Source organism: Thalia democratica, chromosome 4, assembly GCF_965202585.1.
Source record: "Thalia democratica chromosome 4, ktThaDemo2.hap1.1, whole genome shotgun sequence".
In the NCBI taxonomy this organism is placed as follows: Eukaryota; Metazoa; Chordata; class Thaliacea; order Salpida; family Salpidae; genus Thalia; species Thalia democratica.
In genome coordinates this window covers 15,457,769-15,475,373 of record NC_139168.1, presented here as the reverse complement: position 1 = coordinate 15,475,373, position 17,605 = coordinate 15,457,769, and the positions used below count along the sequence as shown (strand labels likewise).

The window sequence follows — 17,605 nt, the reverse complement described above, 5'->3', positions numbered from 1 at the left end:
GTGAATTTTTACAACCCACCACCTAGTACACCTACACACTTCTGAATTTGCATCCAGAAAGATTAAAAGTTTAAATTCAAGAGAAATTTTAGGGTTTTTGTATAACTTGTAACTCTAGGGGTAATATGTAATTTTGTTCTTCTGCTGCATTTGTGGTTTTTGTATCACGAAAGTTGCAGCAAACTTTTTCTTGTTTAAATACAGATAAGATGAAAGTCTTAGGTTATCAAAAGTTGCATGGACTTTTGTTGGTGTTTGTAGTTTAAAAAGTGGGCTGTTTGAAAATTTGCTTTGAAAATATATTTGAATACCATGAAAAGCGTAAAAAGATGCGTGTCCCTTTGTAAAAATAAACAATAGTTAATAAAAAGTTTTATGATAATATCTTTTAAGAAAATTACTTTTAATAAAAATTGAAAAAAAAAATTTTTGCTCAGTTTTAAAGATGTTTCAAATGTTTTTTTTAATTTAGATCTTTTCAACTTTCATTTTTAGTATAAATGTTTATATATCTAATTTTTTAAACATTCATTAATGCTACTGCTAATTTTTAACAGCAAGTGCTTTTGTTTATCATTCAAAAAGCCTTATATATTTTTACTATATATAAAGAACAGAACAAAACCAAACTGTAAAGTATACTTTATGCAGTTGAGTTAGGCAATAAAAACAGTTTAACAAGAAGAAAAAAGACTTGAAATAAAAATCAATAGGAAGTTTATATTGACGTTTAATCTGATTATTTGCCCGAACTTATTGAGCCCTTGCCAATTCTAACACTCTTTAAATTTTGCGCTAATTTAACCTTGAAGCTACCGCAATTTGTTTACTCGTTTGCATTTGTTGAGAAAAATATCAAGCTTGTAAATTAAGAAATAAATTGTTTTTCTCTGAACGAATTTTGGAAATATTTTATATCTAAAACGTTAGTATCAACATTTAAAGATATAATTACATATTTTTTTTTTGTGTACTTTAGCTTTAAAGATAGATAAGTGAACATTTTACCCTGTTAATTATTCATGCATTGTTGTATTTATGGTTTAATTTGGAAGTTTTTTACAAGTAAAAAATAGCTATTACAAAAATAATCCTTACTTGTGACAGCTAAATCAATCAAAAATTTATTAATATAAAATAAACAAACAAACAAAATCGATTACAGCTTTTCTTTAAGAAAATTTAAATGCATACAATTCTAGAAAATTAAATTATTTCATTTTACTTTCATCAATAACAATCTTGCTTTTATCGTTTATTTTTACGTTTAAACTTTACTTAGATAAGATTAAAAACATGGTTTGAAGAAAATATAACAAAATTTTTATCGTTGATATTAAGTAAACTTAAAACTGTTTACAGTCAACTTGAAGTATTCACACAACTACAAAACATTTTTATATTGGTTAAAATTTTTTATTTTTTTTCGAAATTGTATGTTTTAAATACAGTTTAAATACTTTATTTCATACAATAAATTGAAACAAGTATTTTCTACTGTTTTATTGGAACAATCTTTACACTGCATTTTTAATAAAACTTTTTTGTTTTGGATTTTTTAATAATATATTGTCTTATGGCATTATAAAACTCAAGGAAAATTAGATTTCATGTTCCGTTTAAGTTTTTATACATTATTGTTTGTGATTTTTTAGTAAAGTAGTCAATGTACAGTGTTTTAACAAAACTAATTAAACTTTTTGTGATAACATTAACAAGAACTTCAACTGTTCTAAAATGTTAAAAGTATTTTTTAAAGTGCGTTTGTTGTTTTAATCACTATTGTAAAAAAAACTTTCATAATATTATATTCCATTTGATACATTGGGTTTCCTTTAAGACAAGTATTCGAAAAAAAACATAAATAAAAACTTAATACTTATTTAAAGCAGAACTTAAGTTTTAAATTATTCATATTCTTTTTAGTTGCTTTTCTAGCAAAGTTAAAAGTTACTGTGTTTTTTACCGAACCATGATAATTTTTTGTGAACTTTTATATACTAGCCTACACCATTTCTGATAAATACAATACATATAAGTGATATATTTTTTCATGGTGCTTATTTTAACCGGTACAGCCTTAATGCGGCGTAAAAAGTGAACAAAAGTTTATTTTCTATAAATAGAACGTCTCCTTTGTTGTTAGATAATAGAAAATATCGTCTTTTTTAAAATAAATAATAACTGATGGATGGCCTGTCTGTCTGGATATATTCTTTTTATTGATTATTGAAAATTTTATAAATGATTTAGTTCAAAACACCACTAAATTAATTTTGTTTTATAACTGTTAAAAAGTAAATGTTTAAAACTAAATTTAATGATACAAAATAAAGACAAACCAATAAGTCATTAACATCTACTTAAAAGCCACAACTTAAATTAAAAAAACAAAATGTTCATCTTTGGAAGCCTGGTTCGAAGAAATTATAATTTAAAAAATAATTTTTTTAGACTTAAACTTTCGAATTTTGCTAATGTCAGTTCTTTTAATAGCAGTAAAAACATGTTTTGTTCTGTAAAACTCATGAGATTCAAAATGTTTTAAATGCCTTATGTATGAAGCATAAAATTTGAAGTGTTTTTTGAGTTTAAGCTGTAAACATTTTTAAATGTCTGCTTATCAAGTCATAAATATTTTGTGCCATTCCAGTTAGTATAAGTGTATTACGCAAGATAAATCGTTCCTAAGTTTTGCTTTAGATGTTTAATTTTGTATTGCTATAGGTTTAATGGTTAAATAAACCTGTATTTATAAACATTCTATACTAAACCAAATAACTTTGCGAATACTTAACATAATAAGAATACATTTTAGCTTTAATATGTAGTAAATTGAATAAATAATATTATTTAATCTACAGTGATGATGAAAAAAGTTGAAACAGAAAGTGTGCAGACCTTTGACCAGGTTTGTTTTTTGAAATATTTTTTAATTTATAAAATTTCTTATATTATTATAAAAAAAAGCTTTGTAGTTATAAATTAGTTGAAAGTGTTGGAAACTAATTAATTGAGTATGTATGCAGTGTGGCTAGATAAATTTAGTTTGAAACATTTTAATTTATGTAAGCTAGTTATTGAATGTAATTAGAATTTTTTAAAAGCTTTTTTCAAGCTTAGATTAGAGAATATAATTTTTAGAAGGAACGTCAATCATTTATAATTCAGCTGTTAGTTTTAAAATTTATTTATTATTTATCGTTTAAAACAATTAGTTTAAATTTCCACTCACTAAGTTAGAAACTGACTTGAGGATTTATAAACAATTACATTGTATAATTATGTAATAAGTTGGCAGTGATAAGTTATTCAATACATACTGTTTAAGTGCATTTTTAACAAAGTTTTTTAATTTAAATTTGTTATTGTGTTTAAATTTAAATAAAACACAAGTTATTTGTCGTGTTATAAATTTTTTGTATACTTTTTTAAACAATAATTTGAACTTAAAGTTATGACGATAAAGTTTGGATAAATAGTAGCTTTGTGTTTATAAAGCTGTTTTGGTTGGTAGAATAAGTTTCAATTGGAAAACTATCAAAAGATGCAACAAAGCTTGTATTAAATTTTGAATGATCGAGCTGTTTAGTTTTGTTTTTATTTCTGCAAACCAAACAATGTGTTGACAGCTATGACAAACACTTTTTACCACAAACTCAATGAAAGGAACTGCCTGACAAGTAACAAGCTTCTTACAGCTATTGTAACTTGAAATAACAATTTTTTGACACTAAGGTTTTCCTTGCAATGGTTACATGACAAGTCAAAAACTCTTGGTTAATTTTTTGTTGGAGTGATTAAAAAGTCCACAGTTATGTAACTGACATTAAATTGTAACTTTTTAACAAAACCAAATTGATAAATGTTAGTTGAACTATGTAAAAAAAATTATTCGGTGAGTTTTGTCATCTGAAACTAATTAAAAATGTTTACAAATAAATTAAAAGCAAACAATAAGAGAAGAAATATGGTGCAGTTAATTTTTTTTTGTGAAATTTGTGTTTTTCAGGTTTATCTGTAGTAATTCAGTGTAATTAAAATTGTTTTATAAATAAAAGCACTTATTAAAATCTTAACAGAGAGCATAATTTTTAGAAAGAGCGGCAATTAATAATAAATTACGCAGTTCTTTTAAAACTTTACTTTTAAAAGTATATTTAAAGAAATAAAAACGTTTGGCATCGAAGTATCAATGAAATGATTACCATAGAACCAAGCTAGTTTTCAAATTACTTTTTAAGAGATTTCACCATTTCTATGTATTCAAAACCATTTCTTAAAACTTTTTGGCCTCCTAGCTTTTAATTGAAGTAAATGCAATTGTTTTATGGTTGGTTTAAAGTTTCAACAAAACGATTTTATATTTTAGTCACATCATTTCAATGAGAATACGTGATTATAAAAATCACCTTCCAAAGTTTTCCTTTTAGTTGAAAAAAAAAATTTGCGGTTTTTCATTTTAGAAACTTTTTATAAAATTAATTGTATCTGTCTAAATGAATAATGTAATTTTTAAAAAGTGGTTTCCTTATCTTAAAACAAACTGTTTACTCACAAACGTTACTAGTACTTACCTTGCAGTGAAGTTGCAAAAAAAAAAAATTAAACAAATTTTGCAACAACTATTGAAAAATTTTAAAAAAATACCTCATTTAAAAATTTTTATTGTCACTTTTACAAACGGCTTCCCTATTGCAGAACATTATAGTTACTCATCCAAAGAAAGGGAAGATGGTTTTTAATTATTTGTAATAATTTGCTAGGTTATTTAATTATTTACCCACGTGATGTTACTATTAAAAAATAGTTTCCGTATTATACTAACTAAAAATTAAAACCTAATCATTTGTGCTTCAAAAAAAATAAAGAACTACTTCCTATATAAAAATGATATTCTTTGCAACTTTTTGATTTCTCACCAAATTAAAACAGTTAGCAGTTTTTAGTTGAAGAGTTTTTTCACTACCAACGAAAATTTCAGTTTCTATATGTTGCAACTGTTTTCTTATTTTTAACATTTATTTCAAACTTATATGGAAATGTTTTTTATTGGTGAGTTTGAGCACTCAGAAAAATATACCGGCGTTGGCAAACCTATTTTTAACACGAAACATTATACATGGTGAAACATTTTACCAAATTTGTACATTTATGCTGTTGGTGTAGTTGTGAGCGAGCAGTTTTGATTAAATAGATCTTGTTTCGATACTAAATACAGTTTTTGTTTTGTAGTTTACTTTAAAAAAAATGAAGCGGTCAGTTAAAGTCTTTATTCTAAAACCCTGGCTAGTTATTTTGAAAACTGCTACCCTCTAGTAAAACTGTATAGTATTTAAACTTTGTTTGTTTGATGTATGGTTTATGTACCGAAAATTTTTTACAGTTTTTGTTCTTTTTGTGAAAAATATACTGAATTTATCTCTGTAAATTTCAATAAAGTTGTCAAAATTAACAAAATTTTAAATGTAAGTGATTTTTTTGTGAGTTCAAGCGTTATTGTGAAATATGTTTAAATGAAATCTTAAAATCTCTTTGATGTGCCGAAATTCACACGGAAGTTTTATCGAATTTTTCACGTGAAAAGTTTGCGTGGGAGTGAGAAATATTTTTTAATCAAATTTTCAGTTTTGAACTTAAAATCCTTCTCAATGCTTGATTTCATGAGTTTCATTTATTATAAATCTTTGAACTAAAGTTTTTGTACAGTTGGTGAAAATAATTACTTAAACAGATCACAATTTTCTTGTTGTATTAGAAAAAAAAGTAAGGCTCATTAAAGGCGGGTTTTTAACTACTAAAAAACTACATTTGAAATTTTATATACTTTTTCTTAATCTTAAGTATTGCATAAAAGATTAGAATAATTATAAAAAACTTAAGTCTAATTGCTGTATTTGAACATAATGATGCTTTATGTTACTTCGGTATAAAATAGTTTAGTATTTAGCAAATGAAGAAAAATAAGATTAAAGATATCATCATATAAAATTTTGCTACTAATACAATTAAATTTAAAACCCTAAAGTTTTATACCTTCTTTACACTTATAAAGACTTCTAAAAGGCAGATAAAAATTTTACCCTCGAAATTGTTTAACAACAAATTGCTTTTTACCCACAACAATACATATTTACAATTAAAAAATATAAGAGGTAATAGGATTAATATCAAACATGAATAATGAATAAAATTTAGCGGCTTTTGGAACGCGTTTAAACTCTTGTCCTCAAAATGCTTGAAACAACAAGAGCAGCAACCAGTAATTATTTTGTGCTATTTATAATTTGAAGTGGTGCTTGGAAAGTGTTAACAAAATATTGTTTTAATGCATTATGCAAACAATTGTTAGAAAAAGTGTAACTTAAATCTCGACTTTTTGGTATTTGTTATCATATTTTCCAGTTTGTGTGTGTTTATGGTTTGTACATCCTGTTTTTGTTTTTTTAAATAGAGTTTATAATCAGTTCATAAAGTCCGTAACCCTTTGCTTCGGTAGACTTACTTACATTTAAGTATAATTATAAAAGTTAAGTGTTGGTTTAATATCTCTTGTTTTAAGACTTCCTTTTTTAAAAATCATTTTTTAGTTTTTGTTTATAACTGTTTTAAAAAACACACTTAAATCAGTAAAGTAAAATTATTTCTACTTAGAAATACTTGGGTAGCTATGATTTTTTAAAAAATAATTTTTAATCTTAATAGTGATGAAAACAATTTGTTCTTATTTTTAATTGCAACCGTCGCTTTGCAACTACACAACAATTTTCACATTAAATACCTGAAGCGGTTTTGTTAAGCGTCTTTTCCAAACTAGCTGCAGTAAAAACTTTCTTAGATTCGATTGGACAATAATCGTCACGGGCGAGTGATTTCGTCACGGTTGATTTCACGCACTTGACCGTGTTTACAGTTTGGTGAAAATTCGCGTGAAATGTTTCGCCTGAACTTTTTACGGATGTTAAAATTTGGTCGATGAAAGTTTTTTTTTAATTTTCATTAAAGTCTGTTCTGTATAATTTTTGGAAAAAGGTTAAAGTTATACAAAAGTTATACTAATCGGTTTTTTTTATGAAATTTTTAACTTTTAATGTTTACTTAAAATTCATTTCATTTAAAAGATTTATAAAGATTTCATAAACTGTATTTTTAGTCAGACTCTTAGAATAGATAGAAGCTTACTACGTCAGAAAACTTTTCTGCATGTAGTTTTTGTTTAATTTTTTTTTTTGGTGTATTTATTCTTTTATTTACATCTGATGTTTATTTTTAGAGATTCGTTCGGGTATTTTTCATCTTTCATATTGGTTTTATCTTTATTCGGAAATTTTATTTCTTTAATGAAGCAGTTTGTCTTAGGATGTTTTTTTTTGAAAGATGATTTATTACTCTATAAACAAACAAAACTGGTTTTCAATTAGTTATTGTTGTTCACATAAAATTAAAGAAAATTAGATTTCACTCATTTATTTTAATTTGGATTTTTTAGCAAGCAATGAATTTTAAAGCTAAAGTTTCACAGCAAAAATAAAGTTGTAATTTAAGCATGCGATTTTACTTCTCCAAGTTTAGTTAAAAATATTTTTTTTATTACTTATATTTTAAGCTATTTAAATTTAATAGTAATACTTTTGTACTTAAACCTAAGTTGAGTGTCCACAATTTCACACAAACTACTATTAAACTAACGTTTTATTTTGATATAAAAAGTATAAAAAGGTTAGTTTTAATGTGAATTACTGTTAACTTATTTCACGAGCTATTAAAATAAATATATATTCGAGCAGTAAATCATTGAAAGGTCAGTTTTTATAAGAAAATAAAATTTTTACAGTGACCTTTCCGCCTTCTTATATCGAGGTTTTTGTTTCGTTTAACATTAAAAGTCGTGAAATGAGCGTTCTGTAAACAAAAGGTTGATTTGGATTTAGTATTTACTCACTTTTTAATCACTTTCAAAATAAATCAGGCACTAAATAAAGTAATCATATTTTGCAGTTTTAAATGCAAAATTTCAAAAACAGCATGTGAATTTTAAGGTCATGTAACGCATTGGTCTTTACACTTAAGTTCAAACAATCAATATTAAATGTTTTTCTATGAAGTTTAACTCACTTTTATTACAAATAGCTGTTAAATTAGTAGCTTAGATTATAGAAATAATAATAAAATACAACAAAAGTTAAACGTTGGTTTTTTCAAAGTTACAGATACTACAAACGGTAATGTTGTTAATTAACTCATGTTGTTTGTTTCAAATATAAATTAAATTAGTATTTTTTAAATCTTGAATATTTTAATTTTCATTGAAAATTTTTTGCGCAGCAATGTTTGAACTGAACGTGTATTTTCAATTTTTTAATTTTTTAAAGAGGTTGTTTAGCTTACCACCAAGCAAGCAGTAGTAATTCAAGCACTTGAAAATATATTTTTCATAGAATTTGAACAAAATAATGACCATATTAGTCACAAAGTTTTTTTTTATGAGAAAAAAAATTGCGAATTTTACTTTGTTTTCAAATCATGTTATTAGTAAGTTAGATTGTTACCGAAAACTTGCACAATACTTTGTAAGAACACCAGTTATTGCAAAATGTTATTTTGAAGAAACAACAAAGTGAAAAGCTATCACGTTTAATAAAAACATTTGTTTTTATTTTCCTAGCTGTTTGAAAACTACATTAAAATTTAAAAAAAACAAGCTGTTTTAAATTTTAAATCTTTATCTGTCTTATCACGATTTATTTTCGTATATTGCTGAAATCATTTCGATCAGCTTTTGAATTAAAACAAGCATTGTTGTTTTTTCTTTTATTTCAATTTGTATAACAAAAGCAATAGTTTAATATTAGTATTTTGTGAGCATACGAAAAAATCAAGTTTAAAAATTTTTATGAGCTAAATAAAGTTACAAATGATTTTATTGTGATTAGCTTTATTTGTTTTGTTCAAATTGAGGTAGCTTAAATTTTTAACAATCTAGAAATGTTTAAATTTTAAAAATGATAACGTTTTAAATGAAATATATGTCAACTGAATTCTTACTTTTAGAAAGAAAAAAAAGTATATACCTTTTATAAGCACCTAAATTCTATTACGCCGAAGTTTGTTTATTTAATCCTATCTTTATGTGTTGTCAGTACGAATACTGTTATTCTGGTTTATCAGCTTTTTTGTGTTTATTCAAGATAACACGATGTTATTTTTAGCACATTTATCATGTTTTTCATTAGCGTTTTGAGATACAGCTACAGTACAATCAGTAAAAGACTAATTTGTATGTCTAACTTCTGCAAGGCTATTTTTGTAAGCCGATTAAAATTTAGCTTACTAAGCACCATATTTTTTCATTTACAATGAAATATACTTATATAGCTTAAAAAAAGCGTTTTAAATGTACATATGTACTGCAAAAAGTTTTAATAATTAGTTTAAATCATACTTAAAGCCTACAACGCTTGGTTTTATGTGCAAGCTACTTATGTGGCGATTAGTCTGACTTACCAACTTTTCATATAATGAAAAATTGTTTGTGTTATGATAATGGCAAGTTATTTTTAGAAGTGCATTGTAACACCACCTGCAAAATATTTTGTTTTCTTTTTTAGTAATTACTTTTTAACATTTTCCGGTCTGTGAACTTTTGACTGCTAACAACGTTTAATTATATTTTATGTTTTGACATTAGTCTGTTAGATTATATTTTATAGTTTCTTTGTGATTTACTTTAACTGTAAGTTAAAATCAATCTTGATGAAGAAATAGAATTATGTTTTATGTAAATCAAAAGAATCAAAAAAAAAATTCAACGCATGTATGTTTCAGCAGACCTTTATAAATTTGAAATGTAAACATTGAAAGTGCTTGCTAGTGAATTGCTGAACAACAAATCTGGTTTTAAATTTATGAATTAGATTAGTTTTGTAAAATACAGCTCTTCATAAATACTACATGTTATTTTATGTTTTGCAAAGAAATATATTGTCTCAAAATCACAGCAAAACTGATTTATTTTATTTATGATTTTTGTCAACTGAATCGAGTTAAACAAGTATTCTACGCCTCATGCTTTGTTACAAAATTAAAAAACAATATTTGATGAGTTTTTCGACTTTTAATAGTAGTATTACTAGTTTGACACAATTAAATAGTTATAAATTTATGAGTCATAATTATAGTCAGCTTAAAAAGTAGCCAATTTTTTTTTCGCTATTAAGCTGTTTTATTTTACTGTTTGAAATGTTCGACTTATAAAAAGGTTGAAAAATAATTACAAATAAACTTACTATATATGAAGCAGAATCCAAAATAAATTAATAAGTATTTTTACAATAATAAGTAGTTATCTAACTTATTTTTTTTCAAAAACACTGAACGCAAACATTACGTGTTTTGAACAAGATTTTAGAAATTAATGTTAATACATGATGTTGCCTTTTAAAATATCAAACGTTTCACCAAAAACATTTAAAAAACATGTTTTGCTACCAGAAAAATAAAAAAGCTGAAAAAAGCTGAAATGAAAAAGATAAATAACTTTTAATTGTTTTATTACTTTTACGCAACGCTTGATGCATTAATCAATTTGTATTTTCAAAGCTCCCCACCCCTTTAATTTACATGCTAGTTCATCACGATACTTTTTAATTGGGTAATTTCAAGGGCTTTTTCTGTTGCATTAACTTTTATAACGGTCTGTAATGTTTTTTTTTATGTTTTCAGAATTGAGTTTTTTTTTGCTCTTTTCAGTTGTTTTGATAGTTTGATGTATTATATATTTTTGTTTTTATCAGTAGTCACATTTATTTTATACTTATTTCAGGGTTGCCACTTTACCTGGAAAAACCTGGAATTCGACAATTTAGGCAAAAATAACCTGGAAAAACCTGGAATTTGAGAAATTTTGAAAAAAAAAACCTGAAAAAAACCTGGAATTTTGATCAAAAAACCTGGAATTTTTAATAATTTTAACATTTTCACTTTCAGTACTAAAATTTCAATTTGACTCAAAAAATCTATCATATAAATAAGACTTTTTTCTCATCATCAAAAAATTTTTTTATTAAAAAACACATTTAAAGTAACTTTACAGCATCTTTTAAATGTTTTTGTACTATTTAACACAGTTTCTTTTATAGAAATTAACTTATAACTAAAAATAGACCAACAATGTTTACTTTTTAAAACCTAGAAGAAATTTGGAAAACCTGGCAAAAATTTAGAAAAAACGAGTGGCAAGCCTATTATTTTTCCAATTTAAAATGTTTGTAGAACGAAATTTTGATGCAAAATATAGTCACTTTTTGAACTGTTCTCTGATGTAAATTAAGTTTTTATTGATTTTTACTTATTTCAAAATGTTTTGTTTACTAACTTAATTGTGTTGAAATTAATTTAATTTTTTTCATTAAACTTCTGCCAAAAAAAGTTATTTTATTTTAATTAAAGTAACGTACTAATTTATGGGGAAATTCTTAAATATGATGAAATGCATCAAAATATGCAGAATAAAAATGCTATATGGTTTTTAGACGAAATTTATTCAAAAATGCCAAAAATAACTAGACTTATACAAATATTTATATTGAGAAATGAAAAGTTTTTATTTCGAGTTAAAACGAACAGACAGTTTTCACGGGCAATTAAGCTTGCTAATAAACGCGATTATTCTATCCGTACTCTGTTGATTTTACCCGAATATTTTTCATATGTGCTCGCGCATGCATATTTGTGCTAAAAAGGCGGAAAGTTAAGTTTTTAGATATTTCTAGTGATTGAGTTGAATGAGCAGTTTTATCGAAGTTTTATTGGTTAATTTGTCGTGACAAAAACTTGTTGTGTTATATTTCAAACTATTGCTTTATTTTCAGATCTAATGTTTACTTTAAAAAGAACTACATAAGTTTTACTTTTATCAGAAATTTTTCAAAAAGTTTAAAATAAGTTTAGCTGATTATTATTCTTTTTGAATTTTAGTTCTAAAGATATTGAATTTTTTTATTTGAAAAGATATTAAAACTAAATTTTACTTTCAATGCAGGCTTTAAATAATGACAGGTACATCCTCTAAATTTTTTATAACTAGCCTGTAATCAATATATAAATATATTTTTTAGTTCAATGGTCTACCTTAACTTATTGTTATACAAAGCAGTAGCTTTTGTGTAATTTTATATAACAATAAAAACTCTATTAATAGGACAATGAATATTTTAAACTTGATCTATACTAATTTGGTTTATAATTTAATATTTTACCTACCCTACACTGATTTTTTTTGAATTAATTTAAATAGGCTGTCTTTATTGTTCTTATACTAACTTGCTGTTTTAGTTTTAAAAGGACAATGAAAATTTAACTTAAGTTTCTAAGAATAGCACGGCATATATAGTAACCTATTTTTCAAAGGTATTGTGCCTATGGCACGTTTAAATTTTATACAATTCAATATCTATTGTAAAATCATCTTATATAAAGTTTTAACTTCTACAAAACTTTATATAATTTCATGTATAAAGATAAATAAAGAAAATGAATATTTTATAAGTTCATATGACTAAGCATAGTAACGGGTCTTTTATAACCAAATACATTTAGTTTAGTATTTGTTTTACAGTTGATCTATTGAAACAAATAATTCTGAAAAAGAATCATGTTAAATTTTTTCCTATAATTTAAGTTTAAGCTGCAGGATTTTTGGTTTAAAGCCATTGTTAATGGTTAAGTTTAACAAAACGAAATGTTAATTAATTTAGATTGAGTGTTAGGTTTTTATTTTTTATAAAATGCTTTACTGTTGCGTAGTTGCCAAAGCTTGTAAAAGTTTTTCTGCCAAAAAGTTAATGTCAAGTATTTAGATTTAAAGTTCATCGTTGTAATTAACAGTTCGCAAAACTAATTAAAAAATATTTAAAATGTATTTATCAAAAAATGGTTAACTGATAATAAAAAAAAATGTCGAAATACAAATGTGTATTTAATTTAAATTTGATCTAATTTTTTGGTCTTTTGAAATCATAGTATTTTTTTTTTCCTTTATTCAATAATAAGTCTAATTGTTTTTCTGATCTTTGTAAACTTCCAGGAAACTTATTCTTTATTAAGTTGCTGACCATACTAGTACTTTTAATACTCAAAAAAAAAAAAAAAAAACGTTTTCAGAGTTATTAAACATAAAGTAGTTTTGCAAGTACTTGTTAAAACTATGTTAAAATTAATTATAGAATCGGATTACACAAAAATTTGAAGGTACCAATAGTAATAGTTGTTTATAAACAAACTTATAAATCGTAATAGTTTTTTTGTAAACATAACTATATGTCTTTAGTCTTTTTTAAAATTTTATTAATGTCATAAATTATTTATCTTAAAGTGAGTTATATTTTTGATTATAGATTCAGTGAATAAGGAAATATTTTAAGTTTTGATCATTTTACTAGTTTCACGAATGAAAATGTGTTTCTACTGGGTATTTACTTATAAGTTGAAATAGGTTTGATCGTGATAAAAACAACTTATTTATATATATATATATTTATTTATTTATTTATTGATTGATTTATTACAAACCAAAATGTGGAACCTAAGTCAAATTATTTTAATATTTTTCTAAATAAAATATTTTTTTTTACCACTTTAACACGAATAAAGTTTTTTTTTAGACTGAATCAAAAACCGAATATGTATTTAAATTTTTCCTGTCAAATTGGTTGTGATTATAACAAAAATTTTACACTTCAAAGCAAAATTTAGTTTCAAGTCTTATAATTTAATTAAAAATAACAACAAACAAAATTTTACACCGCTCTATCACGAAGACATGACAATCTTGGCTATTTTCTTATACAAATCAAACATTCATGGGTTCCAACCTTATTTTCTTGGGCTCACTACATTCCTATATATATATGATATATATATAATGTTTAATAGGTGTAACTTGTCATTGTGTGTTTGTGCATTTATGCCTAAAAGTTCAACTAATGAGCGTGGCGATTGAAATCTAATTTTATTTTTAAACTTTATTGATATGTTTTAAAAGCTTCAAGTTTATAAAGCTAACATGGGCATTGAACATGGGGCTTAGATTTTTTTGATCAAACTGTGCCATACAAAGCATTAAGTGAAGCAAAATGATCTGCGCACGATAGCAGATGAAGTTTTGAACGCTTTTTGTTTACGTTGAAACTTTTTGAACTTTTTCGTATCTCGCCGATGCGTCTCCGCAGGCTCGAGATGTTTTCTCCAGATATATCTTCCCAGCGCTCCGAATTTTTCTCTTTCGATTTTCCGCGCCGTTCTATAAATAACCCACTTTCCGCACGAAGGTTTCTGCCGAATTTTCACCAAGTTTGATGTTTCAGTCTTTTTTTTTTTTCGTGCAGATTTCAAGCAAACTCTTACTTTTTGTTTGCTTTGCAGTTTGGTTTCATAGTTTGCGTTGATTAAAATTCAAGCTTCACAGTTGTGTATTTCGCGTTAAAACTCAGAAAATAAAAATAAAAAACTTACCAAAAAATAGCCGCTAGATGGCGCTAAAGATCGCTGCCGACAGGGAAAAAGGCATTGTAGCTACAAGCTGTAATTTTGCATGAAAATATTAAAACTACGAGCGGTGGTTGATAATTGTGAGTCACAAATTTACGCTTTTCCGCTTTGAAAACCGCTGCTGGTTTTTGTTAGTTTTTTTCTTTAAATTCAAGTTGTTTTCAGTGTTTCTTTAATAATTTTAATTAAAAAAAGTAGTTTGTTTTTACGTGTTAGTCTGTGTGCAGTTGCTTGAGTTGATTAGAAGTTAACAGTTTTATTTTTTAGTTTAGGGTTATGTTTGTGGTTGTTTTTTAATTTTTTATCAAGATTGAGTTAGGAATAAAAAGTAAATTTAACAAGTTTTTAAATTTGTTATAAAAAACATGTTTATTGTGCTTATTTAAAAAAAAAGTATTCAGTTTAAAGTGACAAAATATGAAGTTTTAATTAAAATTAGATTTGAAAATACTGTCTGAAAATTCTTATGTTATTATAAAATTGTGAGCAAAATTCAGCAAGGCTTGAAATTCAAACAAAAAAGCACAAATCCCAATACAAATGGGACAAAAGAAAAGGTTTTCAACAAAAGCAGTCTTTTTGTAGTGAGCAGAAATAAATCTTTTTGTTTGCATTGTGGCTGTTAAAAAGAGGTTTACACAAAAAACTGGTTGAAATTTCTATCTCCGCAAACTTCAACCGACTTTTAAATAAACTTTTTCGTAGATTAAACAGTTTTCGCGCTTTCAAAAGGCGCTTAATTTCAATTTGACGCTTTCGAGTTTTCAAACAGGAGTTTATACCAACACAATTTAAAATTTAAATAAACTTTTTTAAGCTGATTTCTTTTTACTGTAACTCATTATGCTTAAAACGCAAAAAAAAATTATGAATAAATTATTAGTTGAAAAGAAAACTTCAGAATTAAAAATTAAGTTTCATAACAGAATACAAAACAGAGAATAACCTTTTCGGTGGTATTTAATATGCCTTTTTAGTTTTAAAATTTGACTAACTTTACTTAATTGTTTACATAAAACTAAAGACCACAATCTTACTGGTACGATGGATTTCATTTAGACCGAATTCAACAATTTAAACAAAAGTTGTTATTGTAAAAATTATAAGCTTTTTGTTGATGAATGTTAAAGCGTCTTATTTTGCGTATAAATGCCAACTTGAATGTTAAAATCAGCTTGAAAAGCCTCACGTGCAAGGTAAAACTCTGGTTTTAATGTCAAAAAGGTTTTTGTTACAAACAAAATTTGCTTTCAAGTTGAATTTGATTTGTTAAATTGTTTATTTTTTTATCTGCAACCCAAGCTAGAGGAGTTAAAACGAAAATCTGGTATAATTTTTAATTTTTGCACCAAATGTTTTGTATATTGCAAAACCAACAAAATTATTCTATATTATTTTTGTTGTATATTTAATTATAAGTTAATTTTTAAATATTTTTGTGTGTTTTAAAAAAGTGAAGTGAGTGTTAAGAAAAAATGTTTAATTTTTAAAATCATAGAATTTTTTAAATATATAAAGTAAATTAACTAACAATATATAGAATTATGCATTTTAAATTATTTAGTACAAAGATATTAAGTTAAAAGAATAATAATGACACTTATTTAACCAAACATTTAAAAATATTAAAATGGTGTTTAATCAAAATACTTAGTGTGAGGGTCCTACCCGGTTTAGTTAGTTGGTTGTTATTTGGACTACAACGTTTAATCAAAAAAGCTTAACTAATCAAGGTTTCTTATTTGTTTCAACATGTTTTTAAAAAATTAAAGTTGCTAACAGAATTTTTTATATTACAAATGGCAATACAGACACGTCTTGAAATTATTAAAACAAATAAAAAAAATCTTTTTCATGTGCTTTTAAAAGGCGATAATACTTAAGTTTCATTGAATGCTTATAAACTTTTTGACAGAGTATACACAACAGAAAGCAAAACCAACAAGTTTTTGTTTGTAATTTTTAACAAACTTTTTGGATTTACAAGTACTTATTTTATAAACACTTTTTGTGCATTTATGTAAAGAAAGGTATTTGAAAGGGGTTTTATTTTTCAACTGTAAGTTTGCAAAGTACACAAAACAGATTACAAAAATCAACAGAAATCTTTTCAGTTTGTTTACATTATGAAACTTTTTATAAGCTTACGAAAGCTTGTTTACATTATAATTAAGCGCACTTTTACTACTTGTACTACAGTAACTTTCATTGTAAAACTGAATTTTAAATCTCACCTAAGAGGTTGTTTTTATAAAATTAATTTTATTTTTGTTGATGGAAAGTATCAAAGTGATTTGGTATCTCTCATTTTGACGAATGCTTAAGCGTCTTTTTTTTAATACAAATGCCAACTTGATTATATTTTGTTTTTTACTTGAAATTTATGTGAAAATTGAGTATTGCTAAATGTTAAAGTTGTAATTTAATGTGTATTCAATTTACTGAAGTCTATTAAATCTAAATCTCTTTCTTCATTTAAGATTTCTATAATTTTTCTGCAACAAAATATTAGTTTTACAAACTTTGAGTTTCAAACTAAATGTTAGTTTTTTTTCAGTAGTATGTATTTAAAGTTTCATATTTTTTAAGTTTAAAGAAACTTGAAGCTGATCAAAAATTTTAGAACATCTTTTTAAATATACATTGTTTAAAATAGTTGCTTAGATTTTAAATTTATATAAAATGCTCCTACTAACAAAACAAATAAATTTTAAGCGTTTGTAAATAGTTTACTACAAACAAACTTACATGTTGGATAGCTTAATTAGTTGACGATGTAATGATAATGTATTTATCAAACAAGACTTAATTGTATCAAAAGAAAATTTGTTTCTTTTAAAACAAATTAAAATACTTTTAATTTAGTCTTTTTGATAATATAAGCAATTAAAGAAAATTTATGATTGAAGTGAATTAATTTGTGACAATAAATAAATTATTTTGTTTAAGTGCAATTTACTATTTTGTTAATTGTTCGACAAGGTCAAAATTTTTCTCACTGAAGCCAATAGAAAATAGTAAACTAGCACTTTGTTTTTGAAATAAGCTAAAAAAAAAT

At 24.9% G+C, this 17,605-nt stretch overlaps 1 protein-coding gene across 1 annotated transcript in view; it reads left to right on the top strand.

Moving 5' to 3' along the window:
• The window catches only part of LOC145833070 (calcineurin-binding protein cabin-1-like), a 67,823-nt gene that overhangs the window by 31,950 nt on the left and 18,268 nt on the right, over positions 1–17,605 (top strand). Inside the window, exon 41 of the mRNA XM_082940269.1 lies at positions 2,865–2,911. Coding sequence (XP_082796395.1) covers positions 2,865–2,911 — 47 coding nt within the window. The remainder of the gene's footprint in view (positions 1–2,864; positions 2,912–17,605) is intronic.